This window comes from Monodelphis domestica, chromosome 8 (genome assembly GCF_027887165.1).
Source record: "Monodelphis domestica isolate mMonDom1 chromosome 8, mMonDom1.pri, whole genome shotgun sequence".
Classification (NCBI taxonomy): Eukaryota; Metazoa; Chordata; class Mammalia; order Didelphimorphia; family Didelphidae; genus Monodelphis; species Monodelphis domestica.
Window position 1 is genome coordinate 45,457,026 of NC_077234.1, and position 26,351 is coordinate 45,483,376.

General features: G+C 42.8%; 1 protein-coding gene across 6 annotated transcripts in view; it reads right to left on the reverse strand.

Moving 5' to 3' along the window:
• Positions 1-13,287: 13,287 nt before the first annotated feature.
• Positions 13,288-26,351, reverse strand: part of DCUN1D1 (defective in cullin neddylation 1 domain containing 1) — a 48,508-nt gene continuing 35,444 nt past the window's right edge. For all 6 annotated transcript variants that reach the window (XM_056807487.1, XM_007501999.2, XM_056807486.1 and 3 more), the window contains 3 exons: positions 18,888-18,970; positions 18,439-18,535; positions 13,288-15,883 (listed from right to left, as the gene is read on the reverse strand). In XM_056807487.1, the coding sequence (XP_056663465.1) occupies positions 15,804-15,883; positions 18,439-18,535; positions 18,888-18,970 (260 nt within the window). In that variant the 3' untranslated portion in view covers positions 13,288-15,803. The remainder of the gene's footprint in view (positions 15,884-18,438; positions 18,536-18,887; positions 18,971-26,351) is intronic.

Consider the following 26,351-nt stretch of genomic DNA (forward strand, 5'->3'; position numbering starts at 1 on the left):
GGCGTCTGGGCTGCCACACTGGGGGACAAATCCTATCAATAATAAAACGAAGAAGAGCCTGTGGAGACTCGTCAGCGGCCTCCCCAGCGGTACGGCCGCCAGGAGGGCATCAAGAGAACGGGGTGTTCGGCTGTTGAAGGGATTAAGTCGGGAACGAGGAGGGGGAGGGAGGAGGCTTCCTCGAGGCCTTGGGGAAATGCCCTGCGAGCCCGGAATCCAGAGCCAGACGGAGGGCAGGGGACAGAGAGGGCCCCGGGCAGAGCCTGGGGGGGGCCTGACCAGGTCAATGACGCCGGACCCAGGAAGGCCTCCACGCTGTGCAGCAGGGGAAGCCGAGGCCGCTGATGAGCGGAGCTCGCACGTGATGGGACAGTCGTGAAGTGAAGAAAGAACACGGCGACTAAAGGCGGCCTGGAAGAAGCCTCCCGGCCCGGCGCAGAGCGGAGGTCCCCGGGGTGGGACGGCCGCACGCACGGACCGCGCCGAAGGTCCTCTCGAGTCTGTTTTCAGGCGTTTCGGACGCTTTGTGTCCTCTGCAACACGGGACTTCGGGGGCCACGAGAGCCACAGAAGACTGGCGAGAAGGAAAGGGAGGTGCAGGGGTCCGGGAGGCTCATCAGGAAAGAGGAGAAGGTCGGGCCTGGGGGCGGGAGGAGAGCCGGCACCCTCGGGGGCACCTGGAAGCGGAGAGGGAGAAGAGAAGGCGGCGGAGGCCGGACGCGGGGAGGCCCCATCGCGGGACCCTCCACTTTCCCAGTGAAATGCTCTGCTCAGCGGGTCAGAGGGAAGGACAAGAGGCGGGGGCAGAGAGCAGAAGCAGACTCGGGGCTTCCCCGGCCGGGCCGGGCGGCTTCTCTTGCAGGGCCTTCTGGCAGCCTGTGAGTAGAAGCCCGAGCGGGGTAAAGGCTGTGAGCCGCCGCGGCAGGGCAGGCCAAGCCAGGCGAGAGGCAAAGGACGGCGGAGCCGAATGGGCTCCGGAGGGTCAGCCCAGGGAGAGAGCAGCCAGCGGCCAGTGCGTGCGGGGGGGGGGGGGGGCCGAGGAGGGAGGGGGGGCATCCAGGGAGCCCAGAGGGAGGGGCGCAGAACGAGGGGCTTGGAACGGCCCGACAGGGAGGCTGGGAACGTTGGCGGTGGGGGCAGATTGTACTTCAGTCAAGTTTTAGCAGGTTTGAGGATGTGCCGGGAGAAAGCAGAGTTTCTCCCAATATTAACCCTGAACACTGAACTTCTCCCCGCTGCTTCTAATTATGTCTCCTGGGAGACCTCTAAGCACAGCAATCGAATCCCTCTTTAAATAGGTGGAGGACGGAGTCGTCTTTTCTACAGGCCAAGCATGCCGTTTCTTCATCAAAGAGGGGCGGCTGGCTGGCTCCGTGGATGCAGTCAGGCTCACAGAAGCTGGGTTCAAATCTGAGCTCAGACTGCTCAGCTGTGTGACCCTGGGCAAGTCACCTGACCTCCATTGCCCAGCCCTTGCTGTTCTTCTGCCCTGGAACCAAGACCCAGCACTGACTCCTGGACGGAGGTCAGGATTTAAAAAAAAAGAAAGAAAAGGCTGGTCTAGGTTCAAATGCAGCCCTCTTCAAGCTCAGAATGCTATTTTTAAGCTGGCTGCCATGAGGACATGAGTGGAGACAAACTGGCCTGACTAGAACAAAGACCCCGCTCCGACTGGAGAAGACCCAATAAACCGGGGCCTCAGGGAAGGCCGATCTGAGAAGACGAGACGGGTGGGGCGCAGAAGGGGAGCCCCACGTCCCGGAGAGCCCTTCGCCCTGGCCTCGACGCAGCGTGCGGGCACGTAGGACACCCACCAACGGAGGACTGACACGGGAGGACGGAGCCCCAGCCCGGCCCTGCCTTGGGCGCTCCCTGCCAGCTCTCCGCCACAATGTCCAAAGCACAAGCAAAGCCAAGCGGGAGGAGGGACGTTCGGTCCCATCTTCCTGGCCCAAAATCGGCTGCGTCTCCCCGGTTCTCCCCGAGCACCCCGCGCTGCCCTCTCGACGGCGGCTCATCCTGGCTGCCGGACGCCGTCTCCGCATTAGAACATTTTAGCGTGGATTGGAAAAATGAATTAAGCCGCCGTCATTCGCGAAGTTCCTACTAAGCTCCAGTCATGGTAAGCAGAAGCCACCAACAAGGATGACGACAGACTTTCCTTCCAGCCCGTCGTCACGGCCCGTGTGTCCTGGCGGGGGCTCCGTTTCCATTGAAGCATCACTTGAACTCCTGCATAAAAGTGTCCCCACAGGGAGGCCCAGCGCACAGAGGAGGCCGGGGAGAGGCCAGTGGGGAGGCCGTCCTGAATCCCCGGCACATGGCCCCAGGGTCAGCATACTATGTCCATAAACAAGCTATTGGGCTACCCTGGATTTCTGCCAAGCCGCTGGTCCACCTTGTGGTTGGTCCAGTTCAGTCCCCACTGCCTGTCTGGGGCTTTCCTTGGCCGCTTTGCCCTTTCCTGCCCCCATGAGTCTCATTAGTCCCAGTCACTGGCCACATCCTGAGTCAGACCAACAGGATCCTGCCTTGAAACCAGCCTCCAGTGTGCCAGGAGTCTGGCCTTGTCCAGCCTCTGGGCAGAATTGGAATGTGGTTTAAATTCAGACCACACCAAAGTTTGCTCTTTTTTAAGAAAGGAACGGAGGAGAGCAGAGAGAAAGAGGAGAAAGGAGAGAGAGGAGAGAGAAGAATGGAGAGAGGAGAGAGAAGAATGGAGAGAGAGGAGAGAAGAATGGAGAGAGAGGAGAGAGAAGAATGGAGAGGAGAGAGAAGAATGGAGAGAGGAGAGAGAAGAATGGAGAGAGGAGAGAGAATGGAGAGAGGAGAGAGAAGAATGGAGAGAGAGGAGAGAGAAGAATGGAGAGAGGAGAGAGAAGAATGGAGAGAGGAGAGAGAAGAATGGAGAGAGAGGAGAGAAGAATGGAGAGAGAGGAGACAGAAGAATGGAGAGGAGAGAGAAGAATGGAGAGAGGAGAGAGAAGAATGGAGAGAGGAGAGAGAAGAATGGAGAGAGGAGAGAGAAGAATGGAGAGAGAGGAGAATGGAGAGAGGAGAGAGAAGAATGGAGAGAGAGGAGAGAGAAGAATGGAGAGAGGAGAGAGAAGAATGGAGAGGAGAGAGAAGAATGGAGAGGAGAGAGAAGAATGGAGAGAGAGGAAAGAGAAGAATGGAGAGGAGAGAGAATGGAGAGAGGAGAGAGAAGAATGGAGAGAGGAGAGAGAAGAATGGAGAGAGAGGAGAATGGAGAGAGAGAGGAGACAGAAGAGTGGAGAGAGGAGAGAGGAGAATGGAGAGAGAGAGGAGAGAGAAGAATGGAGAGAGAGAGGAGAGAGGAGAATGGAGAGAGAGAGGAGAGAGGAGAATGGAGAGAGAGAGGAGAGAGGAGAATGGAGAGGAGAATGGAGAGAGAGAGGAGAGAGGAGAATGGAGAGAGAGGAGAAGAATGGAGAGAGGAGAAAGGAGAGAACAGAGAGAGAGGAGAGAGAATGGAGAGAGGAGGGAGAGGAGAGGAGAATGGAGAGAGGAGGGAGAGGAGAGAAAAGAATGGAGAGAGAGAGGAGAGAGAAGAATGGAGAGAGAGGAGAGAAGAATGGAGAGAGAGGAGAGAAGAATGGAGAGAGAGGAGACAGAAGAATGGAGAGAGAGAGGAGAGAGGAGAAGAATGGAGAGAGGAGAAAGGAGAGAGAGGAGAGAGAACGGAGAGAGGAGAGAAGAATGGAGAGAGAGAGGAGAGAGAAGAATGGAGAGAGAGAGGAGAGAGAAGAATGGAGAGAGAGGAGAGAAGAATGGAGAGAGAGGAGACAGAAGAATGGAGAGAGAGAGGAGAGAGGAGAAGAATGGAGAAAGGAGAGAGAGAGGAGAGAGAACGGAGAGAGGAGAGAAAAGAATGGAGAGAGAGAGGAGAGAGGAGATTGGAGAGAGGAGAGAGAAGAATGGAGAGAGGAGAAGAATGGAGAGAGGAGAAAGGAAAGAGAGAACGGAGAGAGGAGAGAGAACGGAGAGAGGAGGAAGAGGAGAGGAGAATGGAGAGAGGAGAGAAGAATGGAGAGAGAGGAGAGAGGAGAATGGAGAGAGAGAGGAGAGAGAAGAATGGAGAGAGGAGAAGAATGGAGAGAGGAGAAAGGAGAGAGAGAACGGAGAGAGGAGGAAGAGGAGAGGAGAATGGAGAGGAGAGAGAAGAATGGAGAGAGGAGAGAAGAATGGAGAGAGAGGAGAGAGGAGAATGGAGAGAGAGGAGAGAGAAGAATGGAGAGAGGAGAGAGAAGAATGGAGAGAGAGGAGACAGAAGAATGGAGAGAGAGGAGACAGAAGAATGGAGAGAGAGGAGAGAGAAGAATGGAGAGAGAGGAGAGAGAAGAATGGAGAGAGAGGAGACAGAAGAATGGAGAGAGAGGAGAGAGAAGAATGGAGAGAGAGGAGAGAGAAGAATGGAGAGGAGAGAGGAGAAAGGAGGAAGAGGAGAGGAGAATGGAGAGAGGAGAGAATGGAAAGAGAGAGAGAGGAGAGAGAGGGGAGAGAAAATAGCAGAGAGGAGAATGGAGAGGAGAGAGAGGAGAGAGAAGAGAGCGGGCTCTTGACACCCGTGTCTGAGGCCAGGTCCCCCACCCCCAGGAGCCCTCTGGATATGCTCCACGCCTGGCTCAGCACATCTGGAGCCTCACAATCATTGTGGGAAGTAAATTGCTGTTTCGTCCCCATTCTGCAGATAAGGACTCTGAGGCAAACAGGCTGCTCCCGGAGGGGGTTCTGGACTCGGGGCTCAGCTCTCAATCACCTTCCTGTGAGATCCCAGACCTTCTCCCAATGAAGAGCTCCTTCTCTGTCCAGCTGCTCCTGGCCTCTGTGAACTTATTTTTTCTTTTTTAAGAGTCTGTTTGGGGGATTTGTGTTTCTTTAAAAATGCTGATGGGGGCAGTCAGGAGTCGGGCCCAGAAAGGGGGTTCTGGGTTCCAATCTGACCTCAGACGCTCCTAGCTGGGTCCCCTGGGCGAGTCACTTCACTCACCCCTCTTCTGCCCCAGAACCCAAGCCCAGTGTTGATTCTAAGACGGAAGGGAAGGTTTAAAAAAGATGCCGAGGGCAACTGTTTCTGTGTGAGGCTCTCGCCTCTCCCCTCCTCCCTGGAGCTGGGCCTTGGGTGCCTCTCTAGCTGGCAGCCCTCTTGGCTTTGCTTCCTTTCCTTTGTGTCCTCTGGAGCATGGGAAGCGTCCCACGTGCTCGGGGGGTCCCAAAGCAGAGCTGAGACCAGGAGGCGCCATGCCGGAGAAGCAGCTCTGCTCTGGTGCCGCCCAGAACTCGCTGGGGAGTGGCGGTGGAGAAGGCCCAGTGCTTGGAGCTTCCTTTCCTCCCGTTGCTGGCTTGGCCAGCTCTGTGTCCCGCAACAAAAAGAAAAAGGAAGTGAAAAGGCTCTGGAGCATCACAGAGGGTTTCCTCGAGATCCCGTGGAGGTGGAGAGCCTGGCACGGCCAATGGGGACGTATCAAAATGACACAACAAAGAACAAACTTTGCCTTTAAACCAGGGCCAGCGTGTGGCCGCGAAAGGCCGGGCCAGGGCACTGTTGCTGTGGGAGCCCAGGCGGGAAGGAGAGAAGCGGCCAGGAAAGAGCTCTGGACCGTCCATCCGAGCATCTGGTGACGCAGGGAAGAAGCTGCCATTTCAGTTCATAAGATGCTGGCCGGAGGGGAAGACCGGCGAGAGGAGGGGGAGGCGCTGTGCCCCTGGATGCTCAGATCACAGACAGTCGTCAGACAGGCCAAGCCAGGGCCATCCCGGACCCCCAGGGGCTCCTCAGAGGAGAGGCCAGGGCAGGAGACGGCATCCTGGGCCTGGGAGGGAGGCGGAGGATGCTCCCAGGCCCAGGCAGGGGCTGGGCTTCTTGGCTCAAGCACAGGTTCTGGAAGAGAACGGGGAGGCCTGTGAGGCCAAGCACGCAGGGCAGGGTCCCATAAGGGCTGCCCACTGCCTCTGTCCTCACCTGTCCAGGGACACTTGGGCCCACGTCCCTCAGTACATCAGTCTCCCAGAGGGAGGTCCTTCTCCTGGACTCTATGTTTTGGTTCTTAGACCCTTACCTTCTGTCTTAGAATCAATTCTGTTGATTCTGCTCCAAGGCAGCAGAGTGGTAAGGGCTAGGCAATATGGGGGTCAAGTGACTTGCCCAGGGTCACGCAGTCACGAAGTCTGAGGCCAAATTTGAACCCAGGACCTCCCATCTCTGGGCCTGGCTACCCAGCTGAGCTTCTGGTCTTGTAACACTTTTACATCGTCAGTCCTTTCTCTAATAGGTTCTTTGTTCTTGCTTCATGCCCTACCTAGCTTTTGGGTCGCTGGGCCGTCCACATGCTGCCATCACTGGCAAACACAGCGCAGTTTCTCCCGGGGTCCTGCGGTGATCGTCAGAGGCTGGAGGTAGCCAGCGTTTCCTGGCCCATCCTCTGTGCTGAGCTTACAGAAGGGCACTCGGCCTCTTGCCCTCCTCCTGTCCCATGAAGTCTTCTGGATAATGGCAGGATCGCTGGCTAAATGTCTGGTTACATTTTGGGAGGAATTCCTGCCCGATCTTGGGATACGCAGAGGTAGACAGAACCCCAGCTGGGCCTGGAGTCGGGAAGGTCCAAGTTCAAAGGCAGCCCAACGCTGGCAGTGTGACCCTGTTCAGACACTCTACCACTGGCTGCCTCGCTTTCCTCCACTGTGAAATGGGGATGATAATGGCCTCTGCCACGCACGTCTCTTCCCTTTTCTTCGCCCCATTCCTCTGGCCAGCTCTGTCCCAAGGGCCCGCCCAAAGCCTGGACACAAACACGCCCTGAAGGCCAGTGAGGGGGAAGAAGAGAGGGGGGACGGAACGTTCAGGAGCGACGGGGCGGTGTGGGCTGCTGGCAAGAACGATGGCCGAGGCGAGGGAAGGCTGATGAAGGGGATGGCCGTGAGGACGTGCCCAAGCAGTGGGGAGGATCCAGGAGACCGGACTGGTCTGGCTCCCTGAAGAAGGGCGGAGTAAGACACCCTGGACTCCCCTCCCCCACTCCAGGGCGGCAGGGACACAAGGAGCCACTGACCACAGGGAGGCAGGCGCCACTGGGCTCGGGGGCAGAGGGGTCTTCCCACCCAATGGGTGTCCATTAATCCCTGGCTGAAGCCTCACCCCGAGCACCCCGTCAAACGTATCAAATCTCTAGTGTGACAGAACAGTGCTGGTGCCGGAGGAAGGGAAGGAGGGCACTGGCGGCCTCGGGGAGAGTCCGAGCAAAGGGCAGTAAGGCACGGAAGGCCCATCTTAAAGGATGGATTAATGGGCAGAACGGCTAGCAAGGTAGAGGCGCGACTGTGAAGCTTTAAATGACAAACAAAGGAACGTCTATCTGACTCTGGAAAGGGAGCCCTTTGGGGCAATCGTTCGGGCAGGGCATTTTAGGGATAAAAGTAATCTGAAAGAAGGCCAGAAAGGTGAGAGATGGTGCGCAGGGCTCAGACGCCAAGTTGACTAATCTGCATTTTACGCGGGACGCCACCGGGAGCCACTCTTCTGGCAACTTAAAGGACTGATTAGAGAAGGGAGAGCCTGGAAGCCGGGGGACTCAAACACAATACTGATGAGGCCAAGGGGAAATTCTAAGGGTTTCTAGAGGCTCCTAGACAAAGGCGCGCACACTTTGTAGTCACACTATCGCGAGCTCACGGTAGGACCTACCTATATATAATGAATTCATTCCTTGTTTACCTATAGTAGTGTAAAAACTAGATACAATGTGTGTGAACTAATCAGGGGACGGGCAAGAGGCCTATAAACCTGTATCAGAAGCCCGGGGTACTTCCAAGTCATGTGACCCCCACATCCCCAGCCCCGGGAAGCCTTGTTTCTTCATATGTAAATGAGGTCCAACATTCTTTTCATCACAGGGTTGTGACGTTTTTAGAGCGCAGCATGTGAGTTAAGACTCAATAGAATATGGCGGATGAATGGGGAAATCCATATTACTACAAAGAAATAGGTAAAGATCTCAATGAAGTGATGTGAGACCAGCCTCGGCAGAACCATCAAACCAACCACAAGAGCATGCAGAACACAAAGTGAAAAGGTGACAAAATTCTAAGCAGCCCTGGTAGGACCCTGGTCGTCCGCGATGTTAAGGCGACAAATAAAGCTACAAGAATGGCGACGAGCAGGAGTGAAAATGCAGATACGACCAGGACAGAGGAGTATCACCAAGGGCTGAGAAAATATCAAGGAAAAAGGAAATCCAATCAGTGCACACAAAACTACAGAGCGGCCTGACAGGATGAGAAGTGAGGAAAAGCCATCAAAATACTCAGTGATGAGGGAAGTCTCAGGGTCCTGGGGCGATCAGGAGCCATCTCACAAGGTAGTGAGCGAGGAAGGACTAGGATGAGAGAGAGGGTCAGAAAATGAATGTCTGAGCATGGGAGGGAGGTCAGAGCGGGGAGGACTGTTCACCCAGTAGCTCACAGAGGGCACTATTCCCTGGTCGCCTTGTATCCGGGTCCTGAAGAGGCCTGGGAAAGCCAATGGTAAGGATTTTAATACCAGGCATCACCAGGCCTCGTTATTCTCCCAGGACTCTCTCCAACCCTGTAAAAGACCAAGGCAGCAGCCAAGGCCAACCAAGCAAATAATAAGCAGACCTGCCAAGCCCTGGAGACACAAATATAAGAAAAAGGCAGTCTCTGTTCTCGAGGTGCTTCCACTTTGAGGGAGAGGATAAAGGAGAGAGGAAAAAAATTGAGGAAACATTTAAGTGCCTCCCCAGTTCCTGGCATTGTCTCATATTTTACAAACATCTCATTCAATCTTCACAGCCCTAGGAGGCAGGTTATTATTCCCATTTTACAGTTGAGGAAACTGACGGAAAGTGTTACATAGGTAGGAAGACTGAGGCTTGATGGGAACACAGCTTATCCTGACTAAAGGCATACTCTCCACACAGAAGCAACACCTAGCTGTTCCAAGGGGAAAATCCCCTCAGAGACACCAGGCCTTCCCCGAAATGAAGGGTCCCTGAGGAACTTGTCAATAAGAGACAGCTGGCATGGCAGAACAACCGAAGGGAGATAAATGCTCTGGGTTCAGGAAATTCTAGACACTAAGGGTGAGACCCTAGTGCTTTAAGTCCAGAAAGTCAGAACAACTATGAGGACTCGGGCACAGTGTGGCTGGTCATGACTGCTGAGATCATTCCCTTGCTTGCCATATTTCCAATGTATCTTATAGGCAGGAGCCATGAGAGAGGCCAAGCACGGGGTCTCAGCAATAACATAAGCAACTCACCTATGTGAGCCCTAGTAGTAACACAAGAGAGAAAGGCTGTATTCTAAGAGGGTAAAGGGGAGCATGTGATGGAGGGGGAATCAATGCCTCTTCTAAAAATGGCAGACAAGATGACCTTGTGTAGTGGAGACTGAAAGCTCATTTGAGTTTCAGGGGAAGAGGTCTTCCATGTCTCTGAATACTGACAATCACAATCCCTCTATTTAGTGCCTTGATGTCCCATCCTCCCCCTCCTTCCAGTCTGTCCACATGATGATTCTCTCCTAACTGATCTGGAATCTCTGGCTCAACCACCTGGTCCTTATTTTCTATACAGATCTCTCCCATCCTTTAAAGGCCTTCACTTGACCCTCAAGCTACCATCTTTTATTTCTCCTCCCTTTCACAGCCACATTCCTAGAAAAGTTTACATTCTTTGCCTCCATTTCCTCACCTCTACTCTCACTTCTCAATCCATGCCACAATCTGATTCCCCACCCCACCCCCAATTCAATTAAAATTGCTCCCTTCAAGGTCATGGAGATCTAGGAACTAGTGGTTCCCATGTTTGTTTTTTTTTCCTCATCCTTTTGGGCTTTTCCAGCAAATTTCTGTTTGGCATTTCAAGCCTTTCAGAATCTTTACAGCCTATCTTTCAAGGCTAGTTGCATTATTCTACTCCCCCCCCAACTCCACACACACACATACTCTTCTTATTCTACACTTGAGCAAGACTGGCTGACTCCATGTGTAATTCTGCTTCTGGACCACTGGACAAACTGATCCCCATGGCAGGAATACTCTTCTCCCATCTCTTACCACCTCTTGGATTCTCTACTTCCTTTAAGAGGCTCTTTCCTGGTTCCCCATTGTTAATACTTCCCTCTGCATCATTGCATTTACTTTATACATGCCCTCAATTTGCTTATCTCTTACATGTTTATCCCTCTGGTAAAATGCAAGCTCCTTGAGGGCAGGGACCATCTTGGTTTCTGTAGGTGCATCCCAGGTGGTTAGCAGAGTACCTGGCATGGGTGGGGAGGGATGGGGGGTGGGGTGGACCAGTCACCCCTTTACACTGACTGACCATGGGCCTGCCTCCAACACATCACTCTCAGTCCAAGGGTCTTTGGGAAAGTAACCCATCACAGTCAACAGACATGGACAATGAAAGCACCTACCTTCCATGACCTCATCCAGCTATCACTTCTGTCCCTCAGCCTGGCTTTTAGGACCTCTGGATCCTAAGGGGAAATACAAAGATAATTAAGACACTAGTCCTCTCTTTCTGAGTCTAACATGTGTCATGTAGACTCGGGAAGGGCAACTATCTGGTGCATTTTCTGCCTTCATTTTACTATTTATTAAAGTGTCTTTTCCAAATCTTTTCTGCTTTAATATTCCTTCCCTATAGTAAAGACCTTACTCAGGAGGATCTAAATTTTCCAAGATCATTTCATTGCCTGAAAAAAAAACCACTCAACTACCCAATTACATTGTTACAGGTTCCATTTTGTTTATATCATTTGTGATTTAAAAAGAAATGAGCTACTTACCCCCTTTTGTGGGCAAGTTTTCTCTCCTTTCATAGTCCTTAGCCAACTTACTTTTAATTACTTTCAACTTTCTAGTTCTTTAAAGTGATGTTTTGCCTCATTCAAGATCCTTCCATTACTGTAGTAGTACCTTCCCTTCACTGTAATGCTGCTTTTTGTGTTAGATCTGTTACACCATCTTACTGGGAGCCTTGTCAGAGACCAGAGATGGACAACTCAGCAAAAAGTCCCGTTAAACCAAGAGACACATCATAATCTCCAGGGCAACAGAAGACATAAAGCAGTTAACACTCTGGCTAAGGCACAATTTTAAGGAAAGGGAAGTTAAAGTGTGCTTCCCTTTAAGGAAAACCTAAAATGAAAAACAAAAAGCCCCAAACCACACTGAAAACAAGAGACATATTGCAAGGTAGTGATGCAAAAAAAAAAGGGTTTGCCAAATGATGCTTTTAGAAAGAATGTTTATAGGTTCATTGGACCCTTCAGGACCCTCTATTAAAACCTCCTCACTTTTATAGATGAGGAAACAAAGCCACAGAGGGGGCATCCAAAGGGATTTATTTCCCTACCACAATGAGAAGAGGGCTCGAGTAGCAAAGATCTGGCTTATTATCTAGTTTTTTTAACATAACTACTACAAAAATCAAAATCTAGCTGAATACTACATTACACTTTTAAAAAACTTTTGAGAAAACAGGAAAACACAGAATTGTTAAGATAGCCTGAAGAAAACTTGAAAAATGAGTGACCACTCAACCACCAGCCCAAGTAAAAAGATGTAGTATAAAAAGCTGTTTTATGCCAGAGAAATTTTTTTAAGATATCCATATCTTGGTTCCATAATCAGATACAAATAAAAAACACAATTTGCACTTCACTAAAATTATACATATGTGTGTACATACATATATATATACACACATATAGGTAAATATATATCTATACGACGTTGATACATTTGACCAAAATGGCTTATGCTATTCTAAGTAAAGAATAAATTAATATGGGTCACTAAAATATTTACCTCTTACCTATATAGGTTATAATTTGTACCCCAAGTCTTGTTTTTTTCTGTTTTGAGCATGTTATAGCATCCCCATTATAAAGGAAAAAAATGATTCCCACCTTCTATGGATACAAGAAGCAAGGAGAAATTCAGGAAATCCCACCCAAATTTAAAATTAAAATAAAGATGAATCAGAATTTGAACCTTGGTCTCTCACAGTTTCCTGTTGGAAGGAAAATTCATAACCCAGGCATTTTATCCTTCACTAATAAAGATATTTCTTACATTATCCATATATTACACAGTATAATTACCATCTTGGATACATTTCACTTAAAAAAATACATATATTCAGTATAAAAGCATAAAATATAACAATCACAAAAATTGATGGGTTGTTAAATATTTTATAATAACCAGGCAAAATTTACCACTGGTTTATAATTAGTTTCTTCTACGGGCTTGTTTCACGAATACTTTCTGGGTTCGGTCATAAATCAATTGTTACTTGGTGTTTTTATTAAAAATTCTTTAAATTCTTTTGGGGGATTTACTCTATTGTCTTAGGGGTACTACAATTTTAAAATGCTAAATTGTCAAAAAGAGCACACTTAAAAGCACAAAGTGCATGTTAAATTATGAAATTTAAGTAATTTTCTTAATTATCATCAACTAAAGCAGAACAAAGGCTCCTTGAGGGCATGACTATTTATCTTTATGTCTGTGGCACCTATGCACTACTTTGCACCTATTAAGATCTTAACAAATGATTGTTGGATTGAATTGTATATCCAAAAAAGTGATTCATTTATTAATTTTTTAAAAAGCATACCTCATTTGAACAGAATTCCCCAATAAGTTCATTATAAAATATTTTAAAGCAATTATATGTTATTTTATTGAATAACCAATCATTTTCCCTTTTCTAAAAAAATATTTCATTTTAAATCAATGGCAGATAATTAGGACACCACATTACACAACTCCAGCATAGTTTAATAAAAATGAGAGCAGCCCAGATTATAGTTGTAAACACTTTAAATGTAGTAAACAAGACTGACTATAACTTTTCTCCCCCAAACTTGCCATAAGAGCATTTTCCAGGAGGAGTCATTCCATATTTTAAAGTTATCCAAAAATTTTTAGTTTTAATTTTTTTAAAATAATAAACCAAAATAATTAGTGTGAGATTTTGTCATGGCAATTCCACTGAAGCTTTTATTGCCTCTGTTGGTAATATGACAGGGATTGTAAGAAATCACAAGTGAACTTACAGAGATATGCAGATGATGATATTCACTAAAGATAATCTTGATCTCAAGTTTGTTTTTTATATGTGGGCACTTCTAATTTTATACATTTTTGTATTTAACAGCATTACAATTTAAAGTGTGTACCTTTTTTCTTTTGACATTTGGCAAAAAAAGAAAACTGAACCTGTGGAACAGTTTAAAAACAAAGACTCATCATGGGGAGTTTATTATCAGACTGAGGACTGAAGCACTTATGAATTAAAGCAATCCAAATTTTAACGCACACACATTCACACACGCACACACAAAGAGTTAATACATGGCCACATGTGTGAGCACTTTTCAGTACAAAATATTCCCTGTAACCAAGCATTTCTCCATAGCATAACCATACCACGTTAAATCAATTTTTTTTCAACCTTAGTAATAATAGTTTTGTTAAATTCTGAGATGCCATCATAAAGTGAACAGCCTTAACTTTTATGCTACATAATTATTCAAAGCTTTATGTATTTTTTGTTTATAATTACACAGTAATTATAAATGTTGAGTACCAAACTGATGACAAACACTATTTTGTTGAAAAGACCTTGCATTCAAAATGGAATAATCTTTATGCTACCAAGGCACAAGGCCACTAACCAATATCAGACTTTTATGAAAGACAGAAATGATATTGGAATAAAAGCTAAGGAGATCTTCTTTCCAAACACAGCACACTTGAATTAATCTGTCAATCCGGAACGGTACCAAAACTCAAAAACCTTTAAGACAATGAACAAAACAGCACGCGTAGACCTTTTAAAAGTTCTCATAATTCAAGTTCCTATTGATATTTACAAAAAAAAAGAAGAAAAAAAGAAAAAGGAAATACTGAAAGCAGCAAAAATAATTTTGTTTGGTTTTTGGGTTTTTTTTTTTTTTTTCGAAATGGCCAATTCCAGTAGCTTGAGTAGAAATGTTAACTTTTTCATTTGGTTGGTAGGACTGTATTCTTGAATAAAGATGTGTCTGAACAATTTTTAAAAGCAGTATTGTTGCCTATGTGGAAAAGCCTTTTTAGTCAACTTCCAAGCATACAATTAAAAATACACAGTTTAATATTTCATTTTTTCCTAAAATGATTTCAGCATCTGCATAAAAATGTGCTGCTGTTCTGAAGCACTCTCCACTCGCTCATTTCAATACTCACTTTGACCTTGCCAAGGGAGAGTTCGGGTACACCCAGCAGACGCCTATCCCTAGTAAAGACAATGGGTGTTTAACATCTAAAGTCTGACAGGCTTAACTTACTTTATGGAAGTGTTTATTTTAAGAAGACAATAAGAACCTCTTCGCCATAAGTCAGGGAATGAAAGCAAAATGATCATTTTCAGCATGAAAGCAGTAAGGGGTCTTGTAATGTGAAAACAAATAAGCTAAAACTCTGCTTTGATGTGAAAACAGTCCTAATTTAGTTGTGGCAAATAAAAGTAGTAGTGGAACAAACAAAATAATTTAAAGAAACAAAAGAAGCTAGTGTGGTAATTTGTCTCTAATCTGTGCTTGCTTGAAAGCGTTTTCCTTCTGAAATCAGTATTTGGCAACTGTGGTGATTTGTCATTAAAGCAAAGTTTGACAAAATGAGAAGTGATCAAAATGGACTTTTTCTGAAGCAGCAGTACCTGTATGTTGTGAAGACTGAACTTAGCGGCTCATCACAACCACTCCCCAAAATTAGATTCAAAGTAGACTCACCACCTTCTTGTATAAATAAGGGGAAATCTCTTTGCTGAGCTAAAAGCTTGATGACAGACAAACTCGTGCCTAAATTTAGGATACTGTATTGTGTAGAAATCTAAAACATCCAAAACACAAATTCAATATTTTAACTTATTAGACAGGCAGATAAGCATTTCAAAATTGCAATGAAATCCAATCATATAATGCATAATGTAGACAGCAATAAAGGCCTACATTATACGGACTGCTTTTCTCAACACAGCTCTCTTGCAGACCAACTATGCATACACATGGTATTAAGTGCAGAATAGCTCTGTGGTACCTCTTCAACTGTTTTGAAAATTAGGGGGTTGAAGTACAACAAATCTTTTACAGGTAGGCACCTAGTTATTCTAATAATTTTCTTATGTTGTTTTCTACATTTGTTTTCATCAGATAATCAACTAACGTGGATGATACATATGATTTGCCAGGAAAAAAAAACACCATCTCAGATTGAGTACACTTACACATATCATTCTCTTAGGAAGTGCTATCAGCATAGTCTTTGCAACTAGCCCAAAGCATTATATTTAAGGAGTTTTTATAAAGTGTTTGTGATGTTGATCTGTTTAATTCTTATGCCAAACAGTTTTCTGATGAAGACAGCATTGTGCTTTATGCAACAATGGAAACCTCAAAATAATCACCATGAAGCTCCTAAGACTTAGGGGAGAATAAACTAGGATGGTCCACAGAGATAAGATGAAATCCACCACGTTGGAATTATAACTGGCAAGAGCGGCCCAGACTAGGAGACAAGCCCAAACCACCATTAGAAGAAGGAAATATGCTATGGTCCAAGATGTATCCTTAATGTTGTGTCTCAACCCTCAGCCCTTAGTGTGAGGATTGGTCTTCAGTTCAGTCCAGCCAGCAGAAATTGACTGTGCAATTTTCCGTTGTGTTTATTGTACAGACTATGTACACTCTAGAGGGTTCCTTCAGTGCTACACTGTTGTACTTCTTGTCCCAGCAATCTGAGGGCGTGCAAATTCCACAAAGTCATCAATAAGAACAGGCCATGCTCCTGAAGGAAGAAGAGACAGAGGGTGAGGGAAAGCAGCCGATAAATAGAGACCCTCTTTCTAATCTCCTAAGACAGCACCATGAAAGAAGCACGGCTGCCAAGAGTTTCCACCAAGAAAATCCTCCTTGTGGCTTTTCCCACCCACCCAGTATTCTCCTTATTCTCAATGCTTTATACCCAAACTCTGGCATTTTTCTGGACTAAAAAAATTAACTCTGTCAATTAAGTCTACCAGTGAATTCAGAGCTCAATACTCGCTAGCTGGGTTACCAATTGACCTCTGTAAAATGGGGCTACTGGCACACAGGAAGTATTTAATAAATGCTAGCTGACTGACTATAGGATCTACTCCAAGGTTATGCTAGGAAGTTCAAATGAAATAATGCAATTAAAGCATATAAAGCTACACAAATATCAGCTTTAATTTTTGTTATTTAGCAGTTTTCAGATGAAGAAATCAAAGAGATCAATAATCATATGAAAAAATGTTCTAGATCCCTCTTGACTAGAGAAATGCAAAATGAAACAAAACTGAGGTACCTACACCTTGCACATCTATCAGACTGGTCAATATGACAGTAAAGGAAAGTGGCAATTGTTGGAGGGGTTTAACAAAATTGGGACACTAATGCATTGTTGGTGGATTTGTGAAATGACCTAACCATTCTGGAGGGCCATAATACTCTGCATTCTCTTTAATCCTGTAATAGATCATAAAAAGAGGAAAAGGACCTACTTGTGCAAAAATATTTATAGCAGCTTTTTTATATTGGCAAAGAATTGGAAACTGAAGAGATTCCCCAATTGGGGAATGGCTGAACAAACTGTGGTACATGTTGGTGATAGAATAAGAACTGGAAAGATTTATGTGAAATTATGCAGAGTGAAATAAGCAGAACCAGGAGAACATCATCTGCAGTAACAGCAATATCATGGGATGATCAACTTGGCTCCGGTCAGCAATACAATGATGCAGAACAATTCTGAGGAACTTATGACTAAGAATGCTCTTCACCTCCAGAGCAAGAACTGCTGGAGTCAGAAGGCAGATCAAAGCATACGATTTTTCACTATAGTTTATTGGGGTTTTTGGTTTAATATGATTCTCTTACAGAAATTAACAATATGCAAATATGCTTTACATGACAATACATGTATAACCCAGATCAAATTGCTTGCCAGCTCCAAGAAGGGGAAAAGGAAGGGAAGAAGGAAGGCAATTTGCATCATTAAACTTGAGAAAATGTATGTGGAAATTTGTTGTTATATGTAATTGCTAAAATAAAATATAATAATTTTTGTTATTTATAGTAGTGGTAAGAGTGCTTCCTCTAAAATGAGTATGCAGTTACTTTGTTATTCATTTCAATGTTTGTATTGTTTGCCTTAGTAGAATATATACTTCATGAGGGCAGAAACAATTTTATTTTTAATTTTTGTACCCCTAGTGTCTAGTACAGTGCCTGGCATATGATAACCAAAGGAAAAGACATAACAATGAAGGAAGCAATGATAAAGAGATATGGTAGAATGATGGAAGAGTGGAATGGGTTTCTTCCTACCTAAGCATTCTATAAAAATAAAGCATGAGTTAAGAGCCAGGCCTAGAGACGGGAGATCATAGGTTTAAATCTGGCCTCAGACACTTCCCAGCTGTGTGACCCTGGGCAAGTCACTTGACCCCCATTGCCTAGCCCTTACCACCCTTACGCCTTGGAGCCAATACACAGTACTGACTCCAAGACAGAAGGTAATGGTTTAAAAAAAATTTTTTTTTTAATTTAAAAAATAAAGCATGAGGAAAAGTAGATTATCAAATTCACCTTCCTAAAATTTTCAAACAAAACCACAGACATATAGAAGCATATAGTCAAATTAAAGACAACTAAAAAGTAGAACATGTTCAGAAATGAATACACATATACAAAAGACTTTTCATGACAAGAAGAAAAAAGACCATCTGCCTTACTAGCTTAAACTGGGCAGAGCCCCAGAGCCCACTGCTGAATTCTCTATGGAGTAGTTGGAATCCTGATGAGAGAACATCTATCCCTCAGAGACCAGGCTAAACAAACAATTGCCCAAACCTGGCCTTTTCTGGTTTCTCACAAAGTGTGTATAAAGTTGCTATCAATCTGAAAGCTGTGACTCAAAGCCGATCTCATGGAAGGTCACTTTCACAGAAGAAGGATAGCACAGAGGCAGTTAGTTAACAAATGTTTATTGGGTTCCAATGGAACGATATGGAATACAATTCATTTTGGCTTTCAGACTTCCTAAACTCAAGGAGCTTACAATCTAATCACCAAACAAATTTACAAACCACAGAAATACAGGTTGGTAATAACAAGAGAACATCAGAGAGACAAGAGAATTCCTGACCTGAACTAATAAGGAGGGAGCCAAGAGGAGAAAAGGACAAAGAGAACAGAGGGAGGCTCCTCTACACTGATGCAAGAGTAGGAACAAAAACTCAACAAGCCATCCAACTGCAAAGATAAATCTCAACTAGGATGAAGAGAGAGACAGAAAGGAAAGAGAAGAGCATCTGTTACCTTCTTCATCATAATTAGACATGTCATCTGCTATCATTGTACTGAAGTCTAAAAGAAGATTCCAGGTATCTTTAGGTATTGATCGTTTATGATGTTCCTATTGGAAAAGGAAATTAAGTCACTGAGGTCAAGGAAATCAATATGAAAAATGTTAAACAGACAAAACGTTAGACAACTACAATGGACAAACTTCTCAACCATTTTATCCACCAAACACAATCACAATATTCTAAAGTGGGTTCAGCATTATTTAAATAAATTAAGTCTTAAAACAATGTGTTCATTCTCTCTCTCTCTCTCTCTCTCTCTCTCTCTCTCTCACACACACACACACACACACACACACACACACACTCTCTCTCTCTCTCTCTCTCTCTCTCTCTCTCTCTCTCTCTCTCACTCACATACACAAGCTCCTCTATCTCATTATTGAAAAAATGTAAACTTACCAACAAAAATTTGTTCCACAGGTCTAGGAATTTAAATCTCCCATTAAGTACTAAATTCCAGTAGGCAATGGCCATTTCTAGATCTGCAACATTAAAATATATTACACACTTAACATATCGTCTCTTTAGTATTATAATATTTCTGAGACTTATAAGAGTCTATATTTGTTTTTAAGTATCTAGATACCTAACCATATATTCAAGATTTTCCTAAAGGGAAATACTTCCTAATTGAGATGAAGTTATCTATACGACGGATATGCCAAAAATAATATCCTCACACTTAAAAACTGGATTGCCTAATTACTCAGTATTTTAAGATACTCTGATTCTGATTCCCATACTGGTCTCAAGGCAAGACACTTCCAAGAATAGTGTCACAGGAAGGTTAAACTTCAGAACAAATAAAAGCTTTGAAAAAACATATTGAGGACAATAAAAATGTCTAGAAGACTAATAGAAATATAGGCCCAGAGATGACAATGAGAAAAGAGAATAATAATAAGCACTAGATTCAAGAGTCAGAGACCTGAACTCAATTTTTCCAGCCTGCTGCTTCACCACCCTGGCAGTTTTGCCCACATCATCTTAACCCATCTCTGGTCTAAGTGTCCCACATGGATAAAATTAGGTTGGGCAGAATCTCCTCTGAGGACCATTTTAACTAGAAATCTAATCTAATTTCTGTTTCATTTCTATTATCTTCATCAACAAAAACAATCTTTATTTTGAAAAAACAAAACAATGAAAAGGAATTGAAATGTAATAGAATAAAAAATAATGCCACCCTTTAACAAGTTCAGATTTCCAGATTGAGGAAACAAAGAATTGGTCAATATGACTACAAAGCCAGCGTCAGTGATTTTAGAAATTAAGAGACAACGGGAAACATACCCAAAGAATGTTGGGGGTTGGGAGCTGAACCTGTGATTTTCTTCATTTTGGGAACTCTGTAATTTACAGCCTCAGAGAAGCCCAGGGCACTACTGACAAGTCTAAGTGACTTGCCCAGGGTCACACACAAGAATTTCAGAGGAAGAATTTCAACACATGTCTCACTAGGACATGAAACCAATCACAGTAACATAGAGTAACATAGTAACAACAAGAACAGGCAGATTTTCTTTGATTATTTAATGACCTTTTAAGAAATAAAAAGTATAACCACTAGTAGCTAGCAATGGCTTATCAGGAATAAGTTGTGCTAAACTATTCTCATTTCACTTCTGACAGAATTACTATCTCAATAGATTATTTTTCCTTCCCAAGACCATCTCATTCTTATTCATTCATAATAGTCTATAGAGTTTCAAGGGACTCTAGATATCATCAGGGTTCAACTAGAGACTCTAGATCCAAACAACTTCAAAATCTAGGTTCCCAACAATAAATATAATTTGGGGCTCCAGAACTGCACCTTAAACTACCTATGGGAAATCACTACCAGGATGTCCCTATTGGTATCTCAAGGGAAGTATGTCCAAAATAGTGTCAGGACAGGTGCATTAATGCATAGTTGGTTGAGCTGTAAATTGGTTTAGCTGTTTTTGAAGTATTGAATTATACTAGAAAAATTGTCTCATATGGGAAATGTACTGTTTACTTTTCCTAGTGATTTTTCTTTGTTATTAAGAGAGGGTTCTATGTTGTGGTATGGAGGTTTGGGGGTGGAAAGGGTAGAATCATGGGAAAGGATAGTGATAAAAGAACTGAGCATCAATAAAATGTAAAAATAAAAGGCCAGGAGACCGTAGCTGACATTCTACATAGTGAAGCATCAAAGGTTACACTTCTACTACAGCCTAATGTGAGCAAGTTAAAATTTACTAAAATAGATATTACTCTCAAAAATGAATAATGCTATAAGCAACAAAAATCAGAACAAGCTGAGTTGAGATATGTTAAGAAAAGCAACTTTTTGTTCCGAAAGCAATACTGAAGAAAAAGGGAAGATCAGAGAAAGGGGAGGACTGCTGTTGAGAGTGAATGGGGCTGAAAACAGATGGTAGAAGGTAGAACTCTTCACTATCTTTCACTTCTGTTTTCTCTGCAAAACACACTATTCTTTGGAATGAAAAGCATAGAAGTGATTACCTGAAAAATGAAATTAAAGATAAACCTAGTAGGAGTGCACCTAATTGTCTCAAAGTTCAAGCCAAAAGTCCTAGGACAGAAACTACTAAATGTCATTGCTGTTAGTGTTAATGTTAGTGATGCTTACAGACTTGAAGAAAACACAAGCTATATAAAAAACCTGAAGAAAGGCAAATTTTGCACAAAATAGGAAAGTAAAATCTGCATAACATCGGCCAGTGAATTTGACTAATTCCTGGCAAAATTCTAGAACATTTTAATCAATTTAGTGAATAACCAGAAACGGCAATGATTGCAAAGAGCTTTATTAAAAACAAGGGATACTAGATTAAACTCTTTCCTTTTAGATAAGGGCAATGTTGTACATGATAAGAGTTTCTCCAATGCTATCCTTTTGGAAAAAAATGAAAAGATTTAGACTAGAAGCTAAGTCAGATTATTTTGGAACTAGCTGAATGGTTCCAAAGAATAATCATTAAGGATTCAAAGTCAAGTACTCCAGGGAATCTATTAACCCTATAATATTTAATATTTCTAACAAAACAAGCTGAGGACAGACCATGTATGAGAATGCTTAAAAGTTCTTAAATGAAATAAAATTGAGGGAAAAAAAAACAACTAACAAAATGGATGAGGAGATGAAGATCCATAAAGATCCTGACAGAATGAAATATTGCACTAGATCAAATAATACAAAGTTTAATATAGATAAATGTTTGGGTTTTTTTTTTAATCACTAGTGGGGCAAGTAGGTGGCTCAGTGGATAGTCAAGCCTGAGTTGGGAGAACCTAAGTTCAAATCTGGCCTCAGACACTTCTTAGCTATATGACCTTGGGTAAGCCACTTAACCTCAATTGCCTAGCCCATATTGATTTTATGACAGAAGGTAAGAGTTTCTAAAATAATTACTATTAAAAGTACAAATATGGGGAGGAATGGCTTCATAGTGGTGACACAGAAAAACATTTGATCTGTTGATTTTAAATGACTACAAATTTAATTCAAGTAAACAATATAAAAAAACAGCCCCAAAAATGCAATCCTAAACTAGATTAAGATAGGAAGGGACTGGCCTGCTTTATTTTGCATTGGTCAGACCACATTTGACTAAAGCACATTCAGTCATGTTTTATGAAGGCCATTAATAAGGTGACAGAGGGTCCAGAAGATAATCAGAATGAAAGTACTCAAGACCATTCCATGAAAGTGGAAAAATTGAGAATGTTTAACCTGAGTCAAAAAAGAATGAAGAGAACATTGCAGTTATCTTCAAGCTTTTGAAAGGCTAAAAAAATTGAGAGATGATCTTTTTGGCTCAGCCAAAAGAGACTCAAAGGACCAGGAAAAAATGAGGAGGAGCTGAGGAGGAAAACCAAAGGAAAAACTACCCAAGCATATTTCAAAGGGAGAACCTAAATGGGAAGATACAGTATATTCCCTTTTCATAAAGTGTTTTCAAGTAAAAGATGAAATACCATTATTACTTGGGATGTTGCAGAGAAAATTAGGATCCAAGCCTTGGACTAAATGGCCTCCAAGTTTCCTTGGCCTCCTACAGGACAGTCTGCCCTTCCCTTAAGCATTTGTTCTGTATATTTTATATTACTTATATATATCATTTCCTTACTAGAATGTATGTTCCACAGAGGCAGGGACTAAGTAAAAAAGCCATGTTAAAAAAAATGAGGTTGAAATAAGCGTTACAAATTAATAAGATGAAATTTAACCAAGAGAAAACGTAAAGTCCAAACTTAAGTTAAAAAAAAAATTTAAGTGCAAATGTACAGGATGGGCAAGATATGACAACACATCATGGGAAGAAAAAGCAAGAGGCTCTATTTGAATACAAACTCACAAAAAGCCAATACAATGTTGGGAAAAACAAGAAAAGTCTAATGGTACATGATATAAGATTACACAAAGAAAGGTAGAGTTTCCAGATTAAGAGAGGTGAATAGTCATGTTGTATTTTGCTCATATCTTGAGCTATGTTTAGTTCTAGGTACCACATTTGAGGAAAGATGGTGGTGTCCATGAGGGCAGTAAGGATGATTAAAAGCCTGAAAATCACATCATATAAAAATCATTTTGCCTCAACATAAAGAAAGTCTCTAACAGGTTAGAGGCTAGATGACCATCTGGCAGGGGTGGTGTTGAGAAGATTCCTGTTGAAAGTTCAGTGGGATTGACTAAATGACTTATTAGATTCTATGACTATGGAGACAGATAAAGATGAGGTAAATGACAAAAGGAAATAAGATGAAGTATACATTAAAAAAAAAAAAAGAAAAGGTATACCATGATGGTATTACTAGTCATGGAAATAAACAAGTTTAAATTTCAATTATTCATTATTAACATAGGAAAAGAGAATAGGAATTTCACTGTTGAAAACCACAGTTCTGTTGCACCCCTTCACCAATTTAGTCTCTTGTCCCATTTAATCTTCAAAACCCTCCCTTTTCTTGCCAAATTTTGCTGAGTTGAGGGCTTAGTGTACATTTGTAACAACTGTCAAAGAAAATAGTGTCTCCAATTTTTATATTTCCTGATAAAACAAACTACACCCACAAAAAAATGTCTATACCTGGAAAGTATTCTTTACAAGGTGAAGCCTTAAAAATGCCAATAATAAAAAGTACCACATTTCTAGAAGTCTTAAGACCAACAATAAAAATACTTCCTAATGTTTTGTTTATCCCAACCAAATTTCCAATTTCCTGTCAAGTTAAATTAGCAAGTCATGGAATTTATTTCACCAACTACAACGAACATAATATTCAATATCAAAAAAACACACAAGGGAAAAAAGCCTGACAAAAACCCTTTTTGCTTTTTTACATCAGGAAAAAAGTTAGAAATAGAACTTGAGGCATTGTCATTCCCCCTTAGTAAGATATATCATTTATGTTGTCAACCATGTTGAATGATTAAAGGGTCATACTACTATTTCTAAATGTCAAAAAATTATTGTATATGAATAGAAATTCAAAAATCTTGACTCAGTTTCAATTTATCAGAAACTGTCCCAGTGAACAAAGGGACATAGAGGAGAAACAGAGAATACAGGAAAAGAACCAAAAAGTAAGCATCCCAGCTTTATTCACCCTTTGAAATATTTTTTTCCCCTATAATAATATATTGTCAATATAAATAATGGAAATCAATGGGAAAAGATGATTTAATAACTGTAATTTTGCTTTACTGAAAATTATGCTTTTTTTTTACTTAACTCAGTACCCTTATTATGCCTAGCATGCCAACCTCTTCAACAGAAGGCTTTACCTCAAATTTTAACAAGAAAATAAAGGCTATTCTCCAGATCTTTCTTTTTTTACTCCTTTCTATATCAGAATCTGTTTATGTGATCATTCATATCTCCTTTATTCTAGTTAGTTTCTGAAGAGGTGACTTTCTTGACAAAGTAAAATCATCCGATCTTGTCTGCTCTAGCAGGCAACCCTTACCTTTTCTTAATCTTTTTCTTAATCTTCATTCTTCTTGATCTCTCTTCAGCCTTTGAAACTGTTGATCATCCTCTCTTACTAAATCCTTTTCCTCTCTTCGTTTTTGCAATACCTACCTATCTGACTATTCTTTATCTGACCATTCCTTTTCAGTTGCCTTTGGTGGCCCATCATCCTTCTGTCACCTAACCGTGGTTGTTCCCCATGGATCTGTCCTGGGCTCATTTCTCTCCCTATATTCTCCTCTTCTTTTTATTTTTAAACCCTTACCTTCCAGTCTTGGGAGTCAATACTGTGTATTGACTCCAAGGCATAAGAGTGGTAAGGGCTAGGCAATTGCAGTTAAGTGACTTACCCAGGGTCAAATAGCTAGGAAGTATCTAAGGCCAGATTTGAACCCAGGACCTCCCATCTCTAGGCCTGACTCTCAATCCACTGAGCTACCCAGATGCCCCCTATACTCTCCTCTTCTGATGGGTTTACTTATCTCTGTGCAGGTGAATCCCAGATTTATAAACACAGCCCTATGAGCTCTTCTAAATTCCAGTCCCACATCATTAGCTGCATGTTTGACATTGAAAATTGGATGTCCCCTAGGCATCTCAAATTCATTATGTCCAAAGGAGAACACATATTCACCTCTTATATGCCTCCTCTTCTGAACTTTCTTATTTCTGCTGAAGGCAATCACAATCTTTGCATCACCTAAGTTCATAAACTCAGTGTGACCCTTGCCTCCTCTTCCCCTTGCCTTTGACCTCATATATGTGCATTTTTCAAGTATTTTCATTACTTCTTCCAAAACATCCTTGCCTGGACTACTGCAATAGCCTCCCAATTGGATTCCTTCCCCCAAGCTTCCTTCCAATCCATCCTTCTCAAAGCTGCCAAAATAATCTTCCTAAAGCACAAACCTAATTGCGCTACTCTGCTTGTTCAAGAAAGACTCAGAGGTTCCCTATTCCTTCCAGAATCAAAATCACCCTTCTCCTTCATTTAAAGCCCTTCACCACCTGGCCCAATGGACCTTTCTGGCCCTTATCCACCATACCCACGATCTTCATTCCCAGAATACAATCCTTCCTCACTCTGTCTCCAAGAAGCCAAGATTCTTCCTAAAGGTCAGCTCAAAGGGTCCCTCCCACATGAGGTCTGTACTGACTCTTTCAGCTATTAGTGCCTCACATGAATTAATGCACAGTGAACAGTTCCAGGAGAATAACACGAGTACTACAATCATATAAATGGGAAAAACATCAAAATGAGAAAGGAATAATTGCAATAACTAATCCCAGTCTGGTAAAATAAATAACAAAATTTATCTCTTTCTTCTTGGGGGGAGTGGGAGGAAGAGCACCCTGGCATGAAGTGCTGCATATACCTTCTAAGACAGAATCACTGTGTTCATACGTTTTGCTTATCTTTGTTACAATGGAAGGCCCCTAGGAGGAGAGGGAGTATTATAATGCCTAGAAATGACAGATGTAAAAACAAAAGTCATCAAGAAAACTTTTTAGAGGAAAAGGGCCACACCAATTCAACAAGTCTGGTATCAATCAGCAAGTACTTATTAAGTACCTACTATTTGCCAAGCCCTGTGTTAGGCTTTGAGGAGGCAAGCTTATGTTCTAATGGGGGAGATAGTAAGTACATATGGCACAGTAGGTACAACATCAAAAGGATGGCAGAAGATATGACCAGGAATTCACAGGAGATGGTATCCAGGAAGATTAAGCTCTCAGCCTCACATGTCTATACACAAATACATAAAGTATGGAAAAATAAACAAAAGTGAATTAGAATTCCTAATGGAAAGAGGTTTAAATGTGACAAAAAGAACATCACTAAATATCACTAAGACTTGGTAGAACTGGACTAATGAAATATGGTCCTGAAATTACA